Here is a 19,794-nt window from a genome sequence, read left to right on the forward strand (position 1 = left end):
CAACAGCTGCACCACTAATAGACACCACTACTCCCAGCTCTTTACTTATCGCATGTTGCCTATGATATCAGCACTTTTAAGAGCTGTACAAGGAACCCATACCTCTGAAATTGCTTTTAGGGAATCAAGATCTACTTCAGTGGGTCTTATTTAGAAATGAATTAGGTATACTGTCTATACTTAATTAGACAGCCAGCTTGCATATGCCACTGTAGCCTTTGCATTGGTCTTAATTCCCCAAATCCCTCATCAATAATGATTACATATGGTTAGAACTGCCTTAAAGTTATTGTGTGATTGAACCCTTTACCTTTGAGCCCCAGAACCATGAGTCATAAATGGGACTAAAAATGATTACAGGTATTCCTCAACTTACAACCACAATTGAAGCCAAAATTGTTGTTGCTAAGCAGTCGTTAAGTGAGTTTTGCTCCTTTTTATGGCCTTCCTTGCCATTGTTGGTAAATGAATCACTGCAGTTGTTAATTTAATTTGTGAGGTGAATTCCCCTTTGACTTTACTTGTCAGAAGATCGCAAAAGATGATCACATGACCCTGGGGCACTGCAATTGTCATAAATACATGCCAGTTGCCAAGCCTCTGAATTTTGATCACATGACTTGAGTATCCTGAGTTTATTTTTGTTTTCTCTGAGCTCAAATTCTTCTCATAGGAAGGATCAGTATAATACACGATCAAAGTACACAGCATTTGGCTGTGTTCTCCTAACATGCTTAACAAGGTCAGTGATCCTTGTTTATTTAACTAACCCTGCTTTCTGAGTTGAAAATTGAACAATGAATATCTGGGACAAGTTTGCACAACCTGTTACATTAAACTGTGATCAGTTGGTTTACAGTTTAGTTTTGGGATATTATCTATGTCCCATTAAAATGTTTGAGCTGACCAGCAAGTCTCTCTTTAGAGAATGGACCTATTCCTATGCTTTGATTTACAAGCTTTTGTCTTTCCAACGTGTTTGATGACATCTCCCTTCTGTCTTCTGTTCATTTCTGTCTAAGTGAACAAGAACAGTGAGATGCTCCCAAAGAAAATTCTTGGTCATAGGAAAGTATGGTAGCCTGTGTGCCTGGGCTAGCATTTAATTTTACAGATAAGGAGAGAGAAGAATATACTGTATGTCCAGCCTGACTTCTGGCAGCATTAAAGGTTATTAGTCAATCATTAATACTCATTGTGTTAAATGTTCTCCTAGCTTTCTGTCCTTATTTTTATGTTGGATTTCTTTCTTTCATGTCTCAGTAATTATGACTTCACTGATTCTGACCCCATCCTCAATAAACCTTTGGCATGTTTCTGTTGAAGGGGGAAAGGCATATTCTACATTTCAAAGTCCACAAAGACTTTGTGAAAAGTCATGGCATCTAGCTCATATAGAACCCAACATCAGCAGGATTTTTCTTCTTTGACATCTCAGCTGTTACGAACAAACAAGTGACTTGGCAAAGATGAACTTTGAAGAGCTCTTGAGGGAAGTCGGAGGCTTTGGGCGATTCCAGGTTTTAACACTGCTTCTGCTCTGCTTTCCAAGACTCTTGCTCCCCTTGCATTTCCTGCTGCATAACTTCCTAGCAGCCATACCAGGACATCACTGTGCCATCCCACATCAGCAACAATTTGCCAATCTTACTAAAGAAGAGGTGCTGATTATCAACATTCCAAGGGATTTTAATGGAGCCTTCAGCTCTTGTGAGATGTTTTCTGAACCTCAGTTTCACCTACTGCTTAACTCCTCACTTGAATTGACCAATGTATCTGTCCAGAGCTGCCAGTATGGATGGATCTATGATCAGTCCCAATTCATTTCCACAATAGCCACTCAGGTAAAACTTCAAATTAGTTTTGATTATCTGAAAAACCATAATAAAAAAGGAGAATGAAATATTAAAGGATAAGAGAGAAAATGGTTGTTACGTTATTCCTCTCTTCACTTTTTCCAAAATCTTTGGTTAGGGTAGTTTATGTGGGGAATGTATGTATCCTTCTTAGATAATCATCTGTGTAATCATACATTGGAATTTCTTATTCATTTAATTCTTATTTCCAGGTGAACATGCAAGGTTGCAGTAATCATTGCCATTCCTTCTTATCTTTCTGTTAAGTTACTTGACTGAAATTGTTAGCTACTTAAAAGCAAGTCCTGTCTGATTTTGTCTATTCTTCAGAAGATGCTGTTCCAATCATGTTGCTTCTGGAAAATGTAACTGTCATGCATAAGGATTATACTCTGTTCACTCTTGCTCAGTTTTGCATTTCACCAATCTTAAAATTTATTTGTCATCATTCAGCTTCAGTTTATGAAAAAAATCATGCATATGCATATGTACCTTTTCATCTAATATATACAATTTTTGTATATACTTTTCCTAGCATACATACCATTGCAGTTTGAGTCCTTTTAATAAGCTGATCATGTTCTTTAAGCAAGCCCTTAACAGTATGTGCTGTTATGATATGATAGAAAATTTTGAGTGCCTGTATGTGTTTGAGTTGGGGTAAGGGGATAAGCTTCCTTTGTGTTCACTGAAAATGTTTCACTTAATGGCTGTGTTCACATGACACATAAGACCATAAGCTAGTCAACAATTTTAACATGAAACTAGCTCTTGTGGTTCACTTCATTCATTTATTTTATAGAAATTGTATGTCCAAGTCTTCTAATGCATGTACATCATCGAAGGTGATTTATGGCAGTGCATTATGTGAGCCCAGAAAATTAGATTAATTCAGTAGACCATATGTCAATTAATTATGAGTTTAGTTTGTCATGAGAACACAGCCATTCTGAGCTCTGGCAACAGTTTGGGGAATGGGCATGAAAACCTTTTTGTATAGTGCATTTGTTCTTCATTTGTGGAAAACAATAATTCTTCCATGATATTCTGAGACAGTAAATTTCTTACTTGATGTTCTGCTCCTGTTATCTGCAGCATATTCTGTTGTGTTTTCTTTTTCCTGTTGATTTGTCAATCACTCATTTCCATTAAAGTAACAAGAATCTGAAATGCTCTATTGGTTTCTATCCCATAATTAGAAAAATGCCTGCCAAAGAAATGGAGATCTGTTGATCCCAGAGCAAAGGTTAATTTAGTCTAGCGTTCTGTTTCTTACAGTGACCAAACAGATGCTTCAAGGAAGTCAGTCGGCACAGTGTGTCTACAATAGTTTTCCCTAGCATCTCTGCACCACCAGCAAGATGGTCAGCAGACATAACTCACGCTCTTTGAGGAATCTGTTCTCCATGGATGGACTGAATTGGGTTCCCATCTCAAATATTATTAAAACTTACACTCCCTAGCAGATTTAATGCCTGATTTCCTCAACACTTCAGTTAAGTTCCTTAAGTGTTAAATAGTTCATGGTTTACCATTGCATAGCAAACTTCCATCCTAGAAAATTATCTGATGCATCTCAGAAGCTTTAGGGAAAATAAATGCACTAAAATTTAAAATACCTTCACTGGCAACTCTAAAAAATAGACTGAATGCCTAAAAATCAAGACATTGGCAAAAAAATATTTTGAATCTAATAAAGAGTATTAGATGATTATATGATTATTAACTTGAATGGATGTTGTGGTGTTTGGATAATAGTTTAAGAAGGGTCATCACCTTGGTTTAACACATGGAAGGAAAGTATACTTCTCTACTGCTTACTCAGCCAACCAAAATTGGATCTATACTGCTAATTAACTCTAATAAAATGTGGTGATTTCAGTAAAATTGACTTTAAAGTGATTTAAAATTATTCAGGTACAATACTGCTATACAGGGATCTTCAACTCCTCTCCCACTTGTGCAAACGTAATGAGGGATTAGCGTTCAACAGTTGTCAAGGTGAATGCAGGAGTACCCTAAGATCTTTTGGATTCTGAGCCAGCTAAGAACCCAGTGCCTACCTCTCATTCTATGTAGAAAAGCCACAGTAATCGAATATTTAACTAATAGTGAATGTTTCTTCACCACAGACTATGGAGCAGGATCTTCCACAACATCTGAAAGCAGCAGTTTGTTTTAGGGATGGACTGTATGCTGCTGCCACCTACCAATGGCTGGGATTCTACTGGTTTGGACTGGTTTGGGTGAACCGGTAGTTCTGGTGATCATTTGGCCCAGCCCATGTGCCCCTGCCCTTTTCCTGTGCTTTATTTCCTTGTTTTTGAGCATAGCTGATTCGCACAGCAGAGCAATTTGCCGCACATCCGCTGTTTTTCTCACCAGGGCTGCAGCAGAAGGTATTATAGCTAAAAAATGATTTTTTTCACCGGTTGAATCGCACCACTGCCTACAAACTCCATTTTTTTTTTTACCATTTCCCAAAAACTTCCATTCACTTTGGTTAATGGTAGGACCAGCCATGGTGATATTGGGATGTCATTATGGCATAATAACATCTATCACCAGAATAGTACCTTAGGATCCAATCCAGAAGTTGGAATCCATAAATTTAAAGTATTTTAAATCTTCTGTAATTATCATGAACATGAAATTGATTGGGCTACTGGAAAAGGAAACCATTAAATGAATGTCTATTTTCCAGTGGAATCTGGTCTGTGAGCATAAAAGCTTGAACCAAGCAACTGCTACCTTCTTCTTTTTCGGGGTGATGTTTGGTGCTGTGATCTTTGGAGACCTCTCGGACAGGTAATTTCATTCTTACATTATTCTATCTAGATATGTGGACATTTAAGAATGTTGCAACACTCCATGTGCAGGCAATAAAAATTGCATCAATGTGAGAATTCAATCCTCTAGATCATAATTCCGAGGGAACACACAGCTCTTTTGGTCACTCATTTCAATTTTCAGCCCAACTTTAGAACAGCTTTGCAAAATTCCATATTTGCAACCCCATTCTACATAGATAAAAACCTGGTTTATTTTAAAACGATTTACTCTAAAACAAATTAATAATATTATTGCTAAAACCTATAAACAACTCTATCAAACCTAGGGTGTAAAACTCTAGGCAACCACAAGATGACAGCAAATTATTGGTATTTTGTTAAATTTTTGCTGCCACCTAGTGATTGTGGGACTGCATCCTAAGTCTGGCATTGTAATGTATCAGCCTTTTGTCGGGCAAATGATCAGGTGGACATTTTTGCAATAGCCAGGAAATAGCTGGATGTTTTGGGAACGATCCGCCCGACAGAACCTGTTGATGTAAATGTAACTTTCCTCATTCCATCGAACAACGATGTATGTGATGGAATAATGGAAACAGACGGATTCAAACAGCAAGGTGAAAACTAAATGAAGACCAAAAGACAAAAGCTTTTAGGAAGACACCAGGGCATTTCCCAAAGATCTAACTGGAGGTGAGGTTCTAGGCAATTGGTCTTCATTTACATACGTATTAGAAGCTAATTGGGCAGCAAGCCAGAACCCAGGAGATCTTGAGTTCTAATCCTACCTTAAGCACAAAGCCACTGGCCGGTGGCTTTCTATCTCAGCTTTAGGAAGCAAGCAAAGCATATCATTTCTGAAATCTTGTCAAGAAAACTGCAAGGAGTAGTCCAGGCTGGAATGGGACAACTCGCTGCAGCCAACTCGCCACGGGACAATTCAACAATTCACTTTAATTATTTAAATTAATGAAACATATTTTAATGTTTGTCAATGACATTTCATTTTGTCCCTCCTTTTGCATCCTTTCTTTTGTGGTTCTATTCCACAATTTCTTCCATATTATCTTGTCCATATTCCATCTTGTCCCACAGTGAGCTGTTCCGTGGCGAGTTGCTTGTGACAAGTTGTCCTAGACTCACAAGTCACCAGGCACCAAGACTGACTCAAAGGCATCTATATATTCATATTATTATTTTCTAGTGCTATTATTAGCACTAGACCAAAATATACTCCCCCATGGTAAAAAATGTTATAGTCTTGAATGATTTTTGTGTCCACAGAAAGCACATCTGAGTACATCCTGTCTCTTGACATGTGCTTGACATTTTATCCCATATTTTTATGGGAGCGGAAGCATGAAGACCTTAGCTTCCAATTTTACATCTGATGAACAAGCTCCCATTTGTCCTCAACAATACCTATGAAGGACCAATTACTTAGGTTTCATGAAAAGACCAGCATAGATGTAATGGCACAGTAAACACAAAATAAGCCAAGAACAAATTAAATGGGTAATATACCCTTCCATGTGTATTTATTTAGTTTCATTTATTTAAATGCAATGCATGTATTTTCATTTGTGTACATATTCTACAGGAACCCAGTAACTGCTCCAAAATAATTTATGTGCTCTATTTTTTGTTCCATTTCCCAACCACTTCCATTCACTTAAAACAGTAAAAACAGACTTGTTTAAAATACAAAATATTGCTTTTTTTGCCATGATAAGGATTATTATTACATGAAGCTTTTTGTCAATCAACCAATGGAACAGCTTGCCCTCAGAAGTTGTGGGAGCGCCATCACTTGAGACTGTCAAGAAGAGATTAGACTGCCATTTGACAGAAATGGTGTAGGGTCTCCTGCTTGGGTGGGGGGTTGGACTAGATGACTACAAGGTCCCTTCCAACTCTGATTATCTGTTATCTGTTAAGTTCTGATTCTGCTCCTTGAGCAACTCATTACTTGCTTGGATAAAAAGTGAACTATTAGCCAATTTCTCTGAAAGGGCAATTTGCAACTCTCATGACCTTTGGTAAGAATCTGGAGATGACTTGGAAGTTGCCTCCTTGGTCACAGCAGTAATGCTTCTTTCTATGGTGCCTCAGGTTTGGTCGGAAGAGAATGCTTCTGGTGTCCTACTTGGGCACCCTCATCTTTGGGCTACTGAGTTCTGCCTCAGTTTCCTATAGTATGTTCGCAGTGACATGGACTCTGACAGGAATGTCTATCTGTGGACTCTCTATCATCGTGCTACCTCTGGGTAAGCCAAAAAGAAGATCCAGGTGGGCCTTTAAAAAGCAGCTATGGATAAACAGGAAACAATTGTGCAAAGGAATTCATGGATATGAAATATGCACTTATTTCTTCATGCTCCTTGTGAAAAGAGGAAAGGATCTAGTGTATTGTATGTAGTTATGGATCAGAGGTATATGCAGCATATGGTCAAAGGGCAAGATGGCAGCCATGATTGCACATAAAAAATAAGTGGAGCTTTGATAGCATTCCCTTACCATGCCCTGCACATATATGGTATCCTTACAAATTGAAATCTATGAGTGAATAACAGTATGATGCAGTCCTCAATTGCAGGACTGAAAAACACATTCTAAGCCAAGCAATTACAGAAAGGCTCCAGATCCTTCAAGTGTGAGCCCCAATTTTGACGTTTTCCCAGTGAAAGATGATGAGATAACATATGAGGGTTTTCTTAATAGTTGTAAATGCTAAAAAAAAAAAAAAAAAAGTGAAGCATGGGGTGTTTCAGATGTACTCATTGGCCCTAAAAGTTTGCGAATCTTGATTTAAAACAAAATCTGAACTCAAATTATAAGCTAATTACTAGATAACCCAGCAGTGAAAGCAACCATCAAGAAAAGGAATATAAGAGATTAAAAACAAGCTGATCAAGAAAACTGCAAGTCTGAGAAGGACAAATTACATTTCAGTTCCCAGAGAATCAAAGGCTAAGATGAAGGGCTATAAAAATGCATCCTCTGTGCTGCCATATCTAGCTCTGTCCTCCTCTTCCAATAAAAGGGAGACCTCTGCGCCAGATGGACCTATTGAGCACTTTTTCTATCTTCTAGGCATGGAATGGGTGGATATAGAACATCGCACCATGTTAGGGGTTATAAGCAGTCTCTTCTGGAGTTTCGGGAATATGCTTCTTGCTCTGATTGCCTATTTGGTGCGGGATTGGCACTGGCTGCTTCTCACCTCCTCTCTTCCATGTATAGTGGGCATCATCTCCGTGTGGTGGGTAAAAATGTTATTTCTCAAAAACTCATTTGCAAAATCAGGTTAAAACTAGTAGAAGAAAAAAATGTTTTGTTTTGACTTCAGGCCAGGTCCTAGATCAGCGTGTCCAAGATTTGGGGTATTTGAATGGCGGTGAAAGGATTCATAGTGCTTTTATGGGTGGGATTTTGGAAACACAAAGTTGAACGCAGCTAATCAGAAACAATTCTGTTTCTATGAAAGGGGCAGCATTAGGGATGTGCTCCGGGCATGGACAAAAGGTCAAGTTTGAAGCAACTGAAGCTCCATCCATTTTTATGTATGGGTTGTTAAAAAGAGCAATAAATTGGTGCTTTTCTCTAGAAAAGCCTTCCATGGAAAGTCAGAGCAAAGTACACCAAAGGGAGTTGCCAACTTTGGCTCATGGCTTGCAATCTGGAAAAGCCCCAAAATTAAAATATTAAGAGAAGGATGTTAATTTGTGCCTAGCATGTTTGCTATAAACTGAAATGAGTGATCTAGCAGCTTGTCTCAAGTGCTAATGACCCAGTGTTTGGCATTTTTAAATAAATGATAACACAGTGATGGCTCACTAAGAACACAAAAATAATCTGGTTGAACAAGAATTAGGCATTGCTCATACAAGCAAGAAGAATATTTTCTTTTGTGAGTGATTGAAATTTACATATCCATCACTTTAATATACCCAAATACTCAGATATGTTTATATATTTAATGCTTTTGGATCAGCATCCAATTAAGATTAACATAATCTTGCTTCAAAGTTCAGGTCAGAGGCACCAAAATAAACAACAACTTTTTTCCCTCTATTCTTTAACTAAGATGGTACTCAGAAACAAACACTGATGTGCTCAGGTTCTCTAGCTCAGCGGTCGTCAACTGGTGGGCCACGAGAAAATCTTGGTGGGCCTCAGAGAAATGTTACTGCCAGAGAACCCCCCCTAAAGCAATTAATCCAGGCTGCACAGAAACACAAGGCTGCACCGCCCACATGGCCCACGGGAACCCTCCCTGCCCACTCACTCCTTACCCAACAAACTTGCCTGCTAAATTGCTATTTTTCCTTTTTCTGACCATCAGCAGTTCTGCTGTGCTGGAGATTTAGATTAGCTAGGAAGCAGGAAATGGTTGGATTTCTTGCTTTCTAGATAGTCTTTAGATCTTCGGCTCTGCTTTTAAGCACAGCCGAACCTCCTTTAGGAGATAACTGATGGCAAATAGACAGAATGATTCTGTGAGCAACTCAATCTGCCTGCCTGCTTTGCCTGATTTTGAGTAAAAGTTGCTCTTTTTTTATAAAAAAAATCAATATTTATATAAATATTTATAATATTTACATACAAGCCATGCCCAGCCTGTCACATGCCCACCAAGCCACACCCACAAATCAGCCCACGCCCAGAGGACCGGTTAGTGGTCCCTGGGACTTAAAATTATGAGTTTGGTGGTCCCTGAGGTCCAAAAGGTTGGCGACCCCTGCTCTAGCAGGGAAAAATAAGGAAACATGCATGCAAAAAAGCCAGGAGGGCACAACATCAAAACTACCTACAATCTGCAAACTAGTAAATTCCAAATAGTTGGAGAAAAAACTAGGTTTTAAGCAATTTGTGAAAGGCTAACAACAATAATAGCATTTTTATTTGGTATGCATTTATGTCTAAATGTGGCATAAGTCTTTTTTTTTCTTCCAATAGCTGCCCTGTGAAGTTGGTTAGGCTGAGAGTGAGCGACTGGTTCAATGTCTGCCAGTGAGCTTCCATGGCAAAGGGTGGACTAATGCTGGGGGCCCCTCCTGGTTCAACACATTAATGCTACCCTTCACTGGCTAGTTTTGTAGATCATGGAAAGCAAAATATTCATGTATGGTGGGCAGATACAGAGAAGGCATGTGGCTAAGCCCCTATTTATTGGACTTCATATTGGTTGAGACTTTCCTGGTAGAATCCACATAAGACAGGCCAGATTTTGTTGGATCCTGAAGGTACCATTGATTGCCTTAAATTGCTAGAGGTTTCACTGTAACTACATACAGAGAGCTTTACTCCAAAAACAGCAACAACAATAGTGATTTGTAATGCAGTGGCCTTGAAAGCTAAAGTTTCAACCAAGAATGGCAAATGAAAGCATAGTGGACATATTCCACAAAGGGTTGTTTTCATTCTCTACTGCGTTGCTCTTAATGTAGTAGAGGGTAAGTCTGAGCATTAAAAATCATCACCATTAATCACCCATCCTTGATCTCTCCTCCTACTTTAAAATAGTAGTCCTTGTGAGACAGATCTGAGTGTTCTGGTAGGATAAAGGATGAGTCAGCAGTAGAGACTCAATGTAATCTTGGGCTGGATCAATAGAGGTTTAATGTTAACATCACAAGAAGGGATTGTTTCCCTCTGTGCTACATTGCTCAGACCCCCCTTGGAATACTGTGTCTGGTTTTGGTTACCATAACACAAGAAGAATGCTGAGAAACTGGAAAGTAAATGGAGAGAAAGAGCAATAAAAGTGATAACAGGCTTGGAAGCTAAATCCAAAGAACAACAGTTAAAGGAACTGGGTATGTTTAGGAAGTAATAACTGTTTTCCAATGTTCTCTATCATTGAGAAGAAGGCATGGATTTATTCTCTCTAGTAACTGAGGTTAGGACAAACCAATGTGTGAAAGATTTACAGAGAGAAATCCAAACTTGAAATCAGGAATTTCCTGATTATAAAAGCTATTAAGGACAACAGCCTGCCTCTTTGATCTATGGATGCTCCATCACTGAAGGTTTTCAAACAAAGGTTGAGTAATCATTTGTCTGGCATGGCCTGAGGGTTCCTGCATGGGGCAGGGGATTAAAACTGGAAGATCTTCAATGTCCCTTCCAACCCTATGATTCCATGAAGATCTCTATTTATCAAGTTCAAGATGCTTCTATTATTTTAAATAAGCCAGAAGAAACTTGTACACATCTGCAACTGGCTTGTGCAAAGCAAAGTTCTTTAGAAAACATATGAACTCTTTTTTTCATGAGCAAGAAAACAACCAGGCTGCACATTTTCAGATTTATGGGAAGCTTTGATAAAGTTGCTGTGATTATAACAAGACAATGTATGTAACTGAATACTTTAGTCAGCTCCATACCTGCCCATCATATTAATGAAAAAGAATGACATAGCCATACAGCTTGAGGAATTTTAGCTGGAGTAATATTTTTCAAATTTGGCAACTTTAAGATGTGTGGATTTCAACTCCCAGAATTCCCCAACCAACATGTTGAGCTGCAGGTTACAGGCAGAGAATGTGATCTTTTTATTTCATCCTTTAATAGGTGGCTCTCAGAATCTGCTAGGTGGTTGTTAATTAAAGGGAAGCTGAAAGAAGCTCACAGACATTTAAAGAGATGTGCCAGAATGAACAGAAAAACAGACTTTGCTGACAAAATAAATCCTGAGGTATGTCAAGACATCAGTACCTAAAAACTCAAGAGATGAAACGGATTTTCTCTGTTCCCCTTGTCCCCCACACTCCCATTCCTCCAACTGCTATGAAGTAGGATGGACAAATGAGTCACAGGCTCTCTGTTTCTCATTCTTGCAAATTTATTCAGTTTGGATTTTTTTCTCACTTTTTCATTCGCCATTCCATTTGGATTTGGCTATTGGTAATTTTACATTTCTAAAAAATAAGATTGCATTTAAAAGTACATGTAATTTTGTACATTTCTCCAAGTAAAAGCCACCCCCCCCCCGCAGTTTTATCTAACATGCAGTTTTCCCAAACAATTTCTTTTTATGTTTACGAAAGTTTTTATCTAATAATGATGTATGTTGTTTTTGGAATGGCAAACTACACCCCACTATTTAGAGAGATGTTAATTTCAAGTAATAACCCAGTTTAGAGATTAACAGAGTTAGAAGGGACCCTGTAGGGCATCTAGACCACCCACCCACCCACCCACCCCCCGCCCAAGCAGGAGCAGCCCCACCCAGATCTGTTGCAAATTAAACAAATCTTTCTTCCATTCTTACATGAAAATGGCACCAAGGAGAGGCAGACTGGGTTCAGGCAAACCTTGGATATACAAGACAGAATCAGCTGGTCACATTTTATCTTATATTCAAGACCTTTAGTTCCCTAATACTATCATCACGAAGAAAGATTGGCTGCCAGTTTAGTTTAGCTATGCTAGGAAATGGAGAATATCAGTGAGCTGATGTAGAAAAGAGCGCCTGCCTCTCCTCAGCTTCTCTTGGGTGTAGAAGTGAACGTTTAGCTATCATCAGCTTTTAACCAGGAAAAGGGGGGCTCATGTCATTAAATCCTTTTTCAGTACATATAAATAACCCACACTGCATAGGATCACTTTCCCAACTGGCTAGCTGTCATTCGGCCTTGAGGTGACCTGAGACCAGCTTCTTGACTTCACAGTTGCAATCTCTGAATATCCCTGAAGAAGATAGAATCCCAACCTGCCTTTGGACCTGGCCTTGTACCTCATGCTAAGTCATCATATGTCTTTGATTTTGGTTTTGCATTCTTCAATGACCTCAAATACTGTGGTTTATAAACTGTAGATCCCCAACTCTGGGAAGTGGCCCATTACTAGGCCACAGCCTGTTTGAAACTGAGCCGAGGGAGAGATGGGCAAGCGTGCGTGTGTGCGTGTGAAGGTCCACTTGTGCAAGCAGTTGGCAAGCGTGCAGCATGCACAAAGCTCCAATTGTGTGAGTGGAGAGCAATGACACTTATGCACGAAGCTCCACTTCCCCAGCAGATGGTGCTTGTGCTAGTGCAAAGCTCCATTCGTGTGAATGGAGTTTCATGCGCAAGCATCCTCCGTGTGCAAACATAAGCACCCTTTGCTCAAGTGCCCACCACTCGCACAAATGGAGTGATGCACACATGCCTGCCACTCACACGCACACACACACCCCGGGCCAGGAGACTGCTGCTGTAGATGATGGCTGAATGTGTTGGGGAATTCAGATTGTTGGGTTTATTCAATAAGTCACAATACAAGCATGAAGCCAATTTATACAAGTTCCCCAAGTTAAAGAACTAAAGCATATGAGACCAATGGCAGGAGTGTGTTTTCTCTTTATGGCAGAATCTTTGATTTATGCATGTCCTTCATTTAAAGATTCCAAATTTGGTTTAAAGAGAAAACACTAGTAGCAGAGAGACCAGATTTATTGAAGAGGGTAATTAGGAGTCCAACCATAAACAAGAGAATGAGTAAGCACACAGTTCTACAAAACATTATCTTCCCCATTTGGATGATGTATTATATCCCCATGTATTTGAAACTACATGGATCAAATAACTAGATTCATAACTCTACAAATAATTTTGCAAATACAGTTTTAGTGTGTGTGTGTTGTTGCTTTTTTGATAATACATTTCTGTTCTTATTTCTTGACAATGCATAAGTGCCTGCTTTAAAACTCAATTTCACTTCCTCAGAGCTTACTCAAGACTGCAGCAGTGATAAGGCAGAAGTCAGATGGGAACTATTCCTACATCAGTCTTTTCCGAACACCAATCCTGAGAAGGATTTCCTTTTGCATGACAGCTGTCTGGTGAGGCACCCTTCTTGATTTCTCTTGGACATTTTTTGTCCTGCTAGGGTCTGATTCTGAGGTATCTTTGTACATCTCTTCATCTCTCCATCCTTCAGGTTTGGAACAGCTTTTTCCTATTATATCATGAGCATGAACATCACTGGTTTTGGCCTGGGAATGTATATGACCCAGTTTGTCTTTGGGTTCATTGAAGTTCCTGCCAAACTCCTTGTTTTTGTTTTGGTAAATCGAGTTGGACGAAGGAGAAGCCAAGCTTGGGTCCTCATCCTAAGTGGGTTATCTGTAGGAATCAACATTATTGTCCCAACATGTAAGTAGTTTTAGTTAGTTTCATCCCTCCCTCCCTCTCTCTTTCTCTCCCTCATGTTTCTCAAATTCAGCATGAACTTCAATTTTCAGAGTACCCCTGATAACAATTTAAAGTTGCTGAGGTTGAGAAATATTGATTTATCTCATATATCTGGGGACTGGTCACTCCAGCGGGGGGGATTGAGTAAATATTACTGAAATCAATTTCCCCAAGCAAATTTTTACTCACGAGAGCCACTTTCCCCAATGAGATGACGTCCAATTCTGGACACACTATCTGAAAGGTACCAGATGCAATTAAGACAAATAAGAAACTGTGTACAAACCTTTAGATCGTGTTGCAACTGACTATCATTTTCAAATTTGTTGATTTTAAGGGTAAGCAAATGGTTGCCTTTTAGGTATTTTTAGTTGGATACAGTAAACTAGCTGCATTATTCCATACTGTCACTGATAGTTTTAAGTTAGCTATTTATTTCTGTTTTTATCTTTTTATTTCAGTTCTATGAACTGCTCACCGTTATATTAATATAAACATAGCAGGTCAGGCAAACCTCTTGAATTTAGTTAGATATTTATTCAATCTGGATGTAAAAAGCAATCTTACTATTTGTATTTGCATGTTTATCTCAGGTAATCCTCAATCAAATACAATTAGTATTGATTTTGAAAAAGTGATTTATTTCACATTTACTGACAGGAAACATCCATATCACTCATTACATTTAAACTCAGTGTCTGTTGTAGATCATCAGATCAGATGAGAAGGTTTGAGTGACTTAGCTGAGATTTTAAATGAAAGCTTAAAAAGATTTCTGATGCTATAGCTTTAAAAATATGAATCCGTGTGAGGATAGTGTCTTTTAGGGTAAGTTTACCGGACATATTAAAACCTCGCTTAGCTGCTCTTAGCTCAGTGTAGAGCTGAGTTGTATCAAGATTATTTGGGTGAAAGCTTTCACCTCACCTCAACTTTCAGGTCTAAAAATGCAGCCTACACAACAAAGGCAAACCTCCTAGCCTCAGGCAAAAGGTTTATTGATGTGGCCAACTAGGCAAATCAGTGGTCTACATATCTATAACTGGTCTCATAGGGTGAACATGGTCTGCTTTCATTGTTGCACAGTGTTTCTTAAACTTGGCAACCAAGACATGTGGACTTCAACTCCCTGTATTTCTCAGTCCGCAGTTTAAGGAGTTGAAGTCCATATAGTATATCTTAAAGTTGCCAAGTTTGTTGTACAGTGCTAGGTCTCATTTCTGTCTTCTCAGGGAACAAATGCTAGGGTCAGTTAAAAATTGGTGGTAATTGTTAGGAATAACAAGGTTACCTAACGTAGTTTGGGTAAAATAATATATATAAACTATGATAGTAAGTTTAAGTGTGTGTCACTTTAAACTGCAAAGCATGTAATTTTGGGTGCGGTTGTAAAACCGCCATAAGAGGGAGCAAGAGAACCTACTTGATTGCTGGATTGCTGGATTGATGGTTTGCTAACTGCGTATTCCCTGCTGCTGAGTTTTTGAACGTCGAAGGAAGAAAGGAGGTTTGACTTCTTTATATCTCTACTGCGAGAAGATATATTACTGGATTGATATTTGTAAGTTTATTGACCTCTTTTTCAACACTGGACTTTGCAACTGAATAATCCCCGAACGGACTGACCTATTGAATGATATATGGACTGTTTGACTATGCTAAAACTCTTACTGGAATAAACTATTTAACTAGCACAGTGTATCTGTTTTACTGAGTGTAAGCTGCACAAAACGTTTATCTCCCATATTTGCCTGCCTGCCTGACTGCTGTGCACATTCTGCTAGGGTGTATCCCTAACACCCTGTATCCCTGTTTTATTAATTATAGTTTAATATCCAGAAAAAGATGGCACAAGTCAATTTACCAAGTTTGTCTCTAATATCCAAACTGGATGGAACAAACTATGTTTCATGGTCTATGAAACGCAGCCTACTTCTACGCAGAGAAGGTTTGTGGAGTATAATTCAAAACCCACCAGAGGTAGATGCTTGGGATCCGGAAGATGAGGATGATGCCCAGAAAATACAAGAATATAAACTGAAGAATGAGCAAGCTCTCTGTATAATAGGACTGACACTCTGTGACCAGCAGCTTGTCCATATTCGTGGAGAAGAAACAGCTGCGAAATGTTGGGAGAATTTAAAGAAGATTTATGTTCGAGACAGTGTAGGAGCACATATAAATCTTACACGGAAGCTGTTCAGAACACATCTTCAAAAGAATGGAGACATGTTGACTCATATAAACACTATGAAGAAGATTTTTCAGGAACTGCATGAAAAAGAACTTATCTTCACAGAATTGCATCAGGTTTATATAATTTTGTCTTCGTTAGATGAGAGTTATGATGACTATGTAACTTCACTGGAAGTACTGCCAAAAGATAACCTCACATTAACTGACATTACTGGCAGATTAATTGAAGAAGCCAGGAGAAGGCTTGAAAGGGATCAACTGAGAAGGGAACAACCACAAGAAGAGAAAGAATCTTCGACAGCCTATACAATTAGAAAATGTTTTAATTGTGGAGGAAAAGGACATTTGGCTAGATTCTGCAAGAAAGGAAAACGCCACAATGCCAGCCAGAATGCTAAAAGGCATCAAAAGGATGAAAAATGCTTAGAGTTAGCCATGTATAGCAACGAAACTGTGAATAATAATTTATGGGTTGTAGATAGTGGAGCATCGCACTGCATAACGAAAGATAAGAAAAAAATTGTTAAGATGTCCACGAGTTCACAGCAGATATCGTTAGCTAATGGCTGGAAAATGAAAGCAAAAGGTGAAGGTATTGCACATTGTTCTTGCATAAAAGAAAATGTAAAAATTTTATATGTACCACAACTTAAGTTTAATTTGCTTTCGGTTAGAGTTTTGGTTAAACTAGGTTATGTAGTTACCTTTAGGGGAGAAAACTGCATAATAGAAAAAGAAGGTAAAAAAGTGACTGCAACTTTAAAAGGTGAATTGTATGTGTTAAATGATAATCAATTAGAGATGGCTAACACAGTGTATAATAACGTTAAACCTCATGATGAATGCATACATTTGTTACACAGACGTTTAGGGCATATAAATTTTAAAATGCTCAAGCAAATGGTTGAACTGCCTGAAGGTATAAAACTGAAGCCTTGCAGTAAGTATTTGCACTGCAATGCTTGCAGTCAAGAAAAGAGCAAGGTAATACCAGCAAATAGAATTAATGGATTTAAGACTAAGGAACCTCTAGAGGTCGTATTTGCTGATATTATAGGTCCTAAAAAACCAAGTGTGGGAGGTGCTCGTTATATATTAAGCATAATGGATCATTATTCTAGATATGGTTTCTGTTATTTAATGAAGAGTAAAACGGAAACATATCAGAATTTCTTTAATTGGTTGAAGTTTGCAGAAAGAAAAACTAAAAGGAAACTAGTAACTCTTGTAACTGATAATGGTACGGAATTTATAAATAATAAATTCAAAAATAGACTGAAGATGGCAGGTGTTGAACATAAAAAGTCTGCACCATATAGGCCACAACATAATTCCTTTATAGAAAGACGAGGCCAAACAATACAGGCAATGGCTCGTATTATGTTGTCGGATTCAGGATTACCTGAAACTTTGTGGGGAGAAGCAATAATGTGTGGTAATCATATATTGAATAATGTTGTTAACTCAACAACAGGTGAATTACCATTCACACGGTGGCATGGTAGAAAACCTGACCTAAGCTACATGCACACATTTGGAGCACCAGCATGGGTGCATATTCCTACACAACTGAGACATAAGGAGCAGCATAGGGCTAAAAAGTTATTCTTTGTAGGTTATCAATCTAATCACAAATCATACAGATTCTGGGAAAAAGGTACATCTACCCTGTTTCTCCAACAATACGGCCTCCCCCAATAGGAAGTCCCAGTATGTTTTATAGGCATGAAATGAAATTAAGCCCCTCCCCCCAAATTAAGGCCTATATTAAAACATGCAAAATGGTGGGGAATGGTGGGGGGGCTTGCCGTTAGGAAGTACTTTTGTTGCACACCCGGATATGGTGCTGCCTGCGTTGACCCCGATACGAAGTGCCCCACCAACGCCGAGGTCAACATCCAAGCCATCGCCGCCCGCCTGCCCAAAGATGCAAGGGGGGAATTAAGTCACCCCCTGAAAAGACGGCCTAGCTATTTTTTCGGGGCTCAAAAAAAAAATAAGACCCGGCCTTATTATATGAGAAACATGGTAGCGTTTACTGTAGTGCTAGTGCACAATTCCTTGAACATGTAGGATGGGAAAAACTGGAGCAAGATTCAAGTAAGGATGTAATCATTGAAAACTACAAAAGACCAAAACAACATATCAGTAATAAGAAGAGTACAATTAAAGAGAAAGTACAGGAAGAGCACATAGGACCAGAACAGGAAGAAATAGGTGAACAGGAAGAAATAAATAACCAGGAACAGGTAGTACATGAAAGTCCACCTGTAAGCCCTGTAATACCTAGACGTTCAACATGTGAAACCAGACCACCTGACAGGTGTAAGCAAGTGTAGTTTGCCAAGTTAGTAAAGTTCCAACTACTGTTGAAGAACTTAGAATGTATCCAGCAAAGGAACAAGAAAATTGGCATAGAGCAATGGAGAAAGAATTAAATTCATTGAAACAAATGGAAGTTTATGAAAATGTTAAATTACCTCCAGGTGAAAAGTCCATTGGCTGTAAATGGATATTTAAATTAAAAACAGGTAAAAATGGGACTGTTACCCATAAGTCTAGGTTGGTAGCTCAAGGATTTAATCAAACTGCATGTGATTATGATGAAGTATTTGCACCGAGTCTAAAAGCAACAACCTTGAGAGCAGCTTTAGTGTGGGCAGCTAAGAAGAACTATGTTATAAATCACTTAGATGTAGAAACTGCCTATCTGCATGCACCATTGCAGCACACTATATACCTAAAGAAACCTGTAGGAATTAAGGATGATAAAACAAATAATGACTGTTGGAAGCTTAAAAAGAGTCTCTATGGATTAAAACAATCTGGTTACGAATGGAACCAATATATTGTTAAGGAGTTAAACAATATAGGGTTTAAAGCAGGTTTAGCTGATCCATGTGTATTTAAGAAAGAGACAAATGGAACAGTGTCATTGTTATTGTTGTTCACTGATGATATTGCCTTAATTACAAAAACTAATAATGAAGCTACTGAAATAATATCATTATTAGGTAAGAGGATAAAATTAAAGCAATTAGGAGAGATAAAACAGTATCTAGGATTAACAATAAATAAAACCAAAGGTGGCTATAAGATATCTCAAGAGGATAAGATTTATCAATTACTAAAAACATACAAGATGGAACTTTGTAAACCGGCAAAAACTCCAATGAGTCAGGAATTTGGCCACACTGATGCTCAAAGTCCAAAATTCGATAAGACTATCTATCAATCATTAATTGGTAGTTTATCGTACATTAGTAATTGGTCAAGGCCAGATATTGCCTATAGCATTAATCAATTGGCAAGATTCAACGCTGAACCCACTGAACGACACTGGCAAGCGACAAAACGTATCTTAAGATATCTTAAAAGGACAATGCACTATGCATTGTATTTGGAGCCAAAAGATGATCTGATTTTAAGTGCATATGCTGATGCAAGTTTTGCAACAGACATAAACACTAGGAAATCAACTTCAGGTACGGCTATACTGTTAGGAAAAGCACTGATTGGTTGGAGGTCAATTAGACAGCAACACATAAGTATGTCCACAATGGAAGCAGAATTTTCATGTCTATTTTTATTATGTACTGATTTAATTCTGTATAAACAGTTGTTATTGGATATGGGAATAACTGTTAATGATTCCATTGTAGTATATGAGGACAATCAAGCAGCCATACGGATGGCTACAAATATTGCTGTGAAAACGAGATCTAAGCATACAGATCTTAGATATCTGAATGTAAGGCAATCTGTAAAAAA

At 38.4% G+C, this 19,794-nt stretch overlaps 1 protein-coding gene across 1 annotated transcript in view; it reads left to right on the top strand.

Annotated features, from left to right (window-relative positions):
* SLC22A7 (solute carrier family 22 member 7) overlaps positions 1-19,794 on the top strand; it is a 27,134-nt gene continuing 7,340 nt past the window's right edge. The window contains exons 1-7 of the mRNA XM_087962628.1: positions 1-1,844; positions 4,561-4,664; positions 6,761-6,915; positions 7,742-7,910; positions 11,225-11,348; positions 13,360-13,475; positions 13,574-13,788. Coding sequence (XP_087818754.1) covers positions 1,470-1,844; positions 4,561-4,664; positions 6,761-6,915; positions 7,742-7,910; positions 11,225-11,348; positions 13,360-13,475; positions 13,574-13,788 — 1,258 coding nt within the window. The 5' untranslated portion in view covers positions 1-1,469. The remainder of the gene's footprint in view (positions 1,845-4,560; positions 4,665-6,760; positions 6,916-7,741; positions 7,911-11,224; positions 11,349-13,359; positions 13,476-13,573; positions 13,789-19,794) is intronic.

The sequence above is a fragment of the Notechis scutatus genome, chromosome 1, assembly GCF_049901735.1.
Source record: "Notechis scutatus isolate UNSWTSFEM ecotype Mainland chromosome 1, rNotScu1.2, whole genome shotgun sequence".
NCBI classification, from domain to species: Eukaryota; Metazoa; Chordata; class Lepidosauria; order Squamata; family Elapidae; genus Notechis; species Notechis scutatus.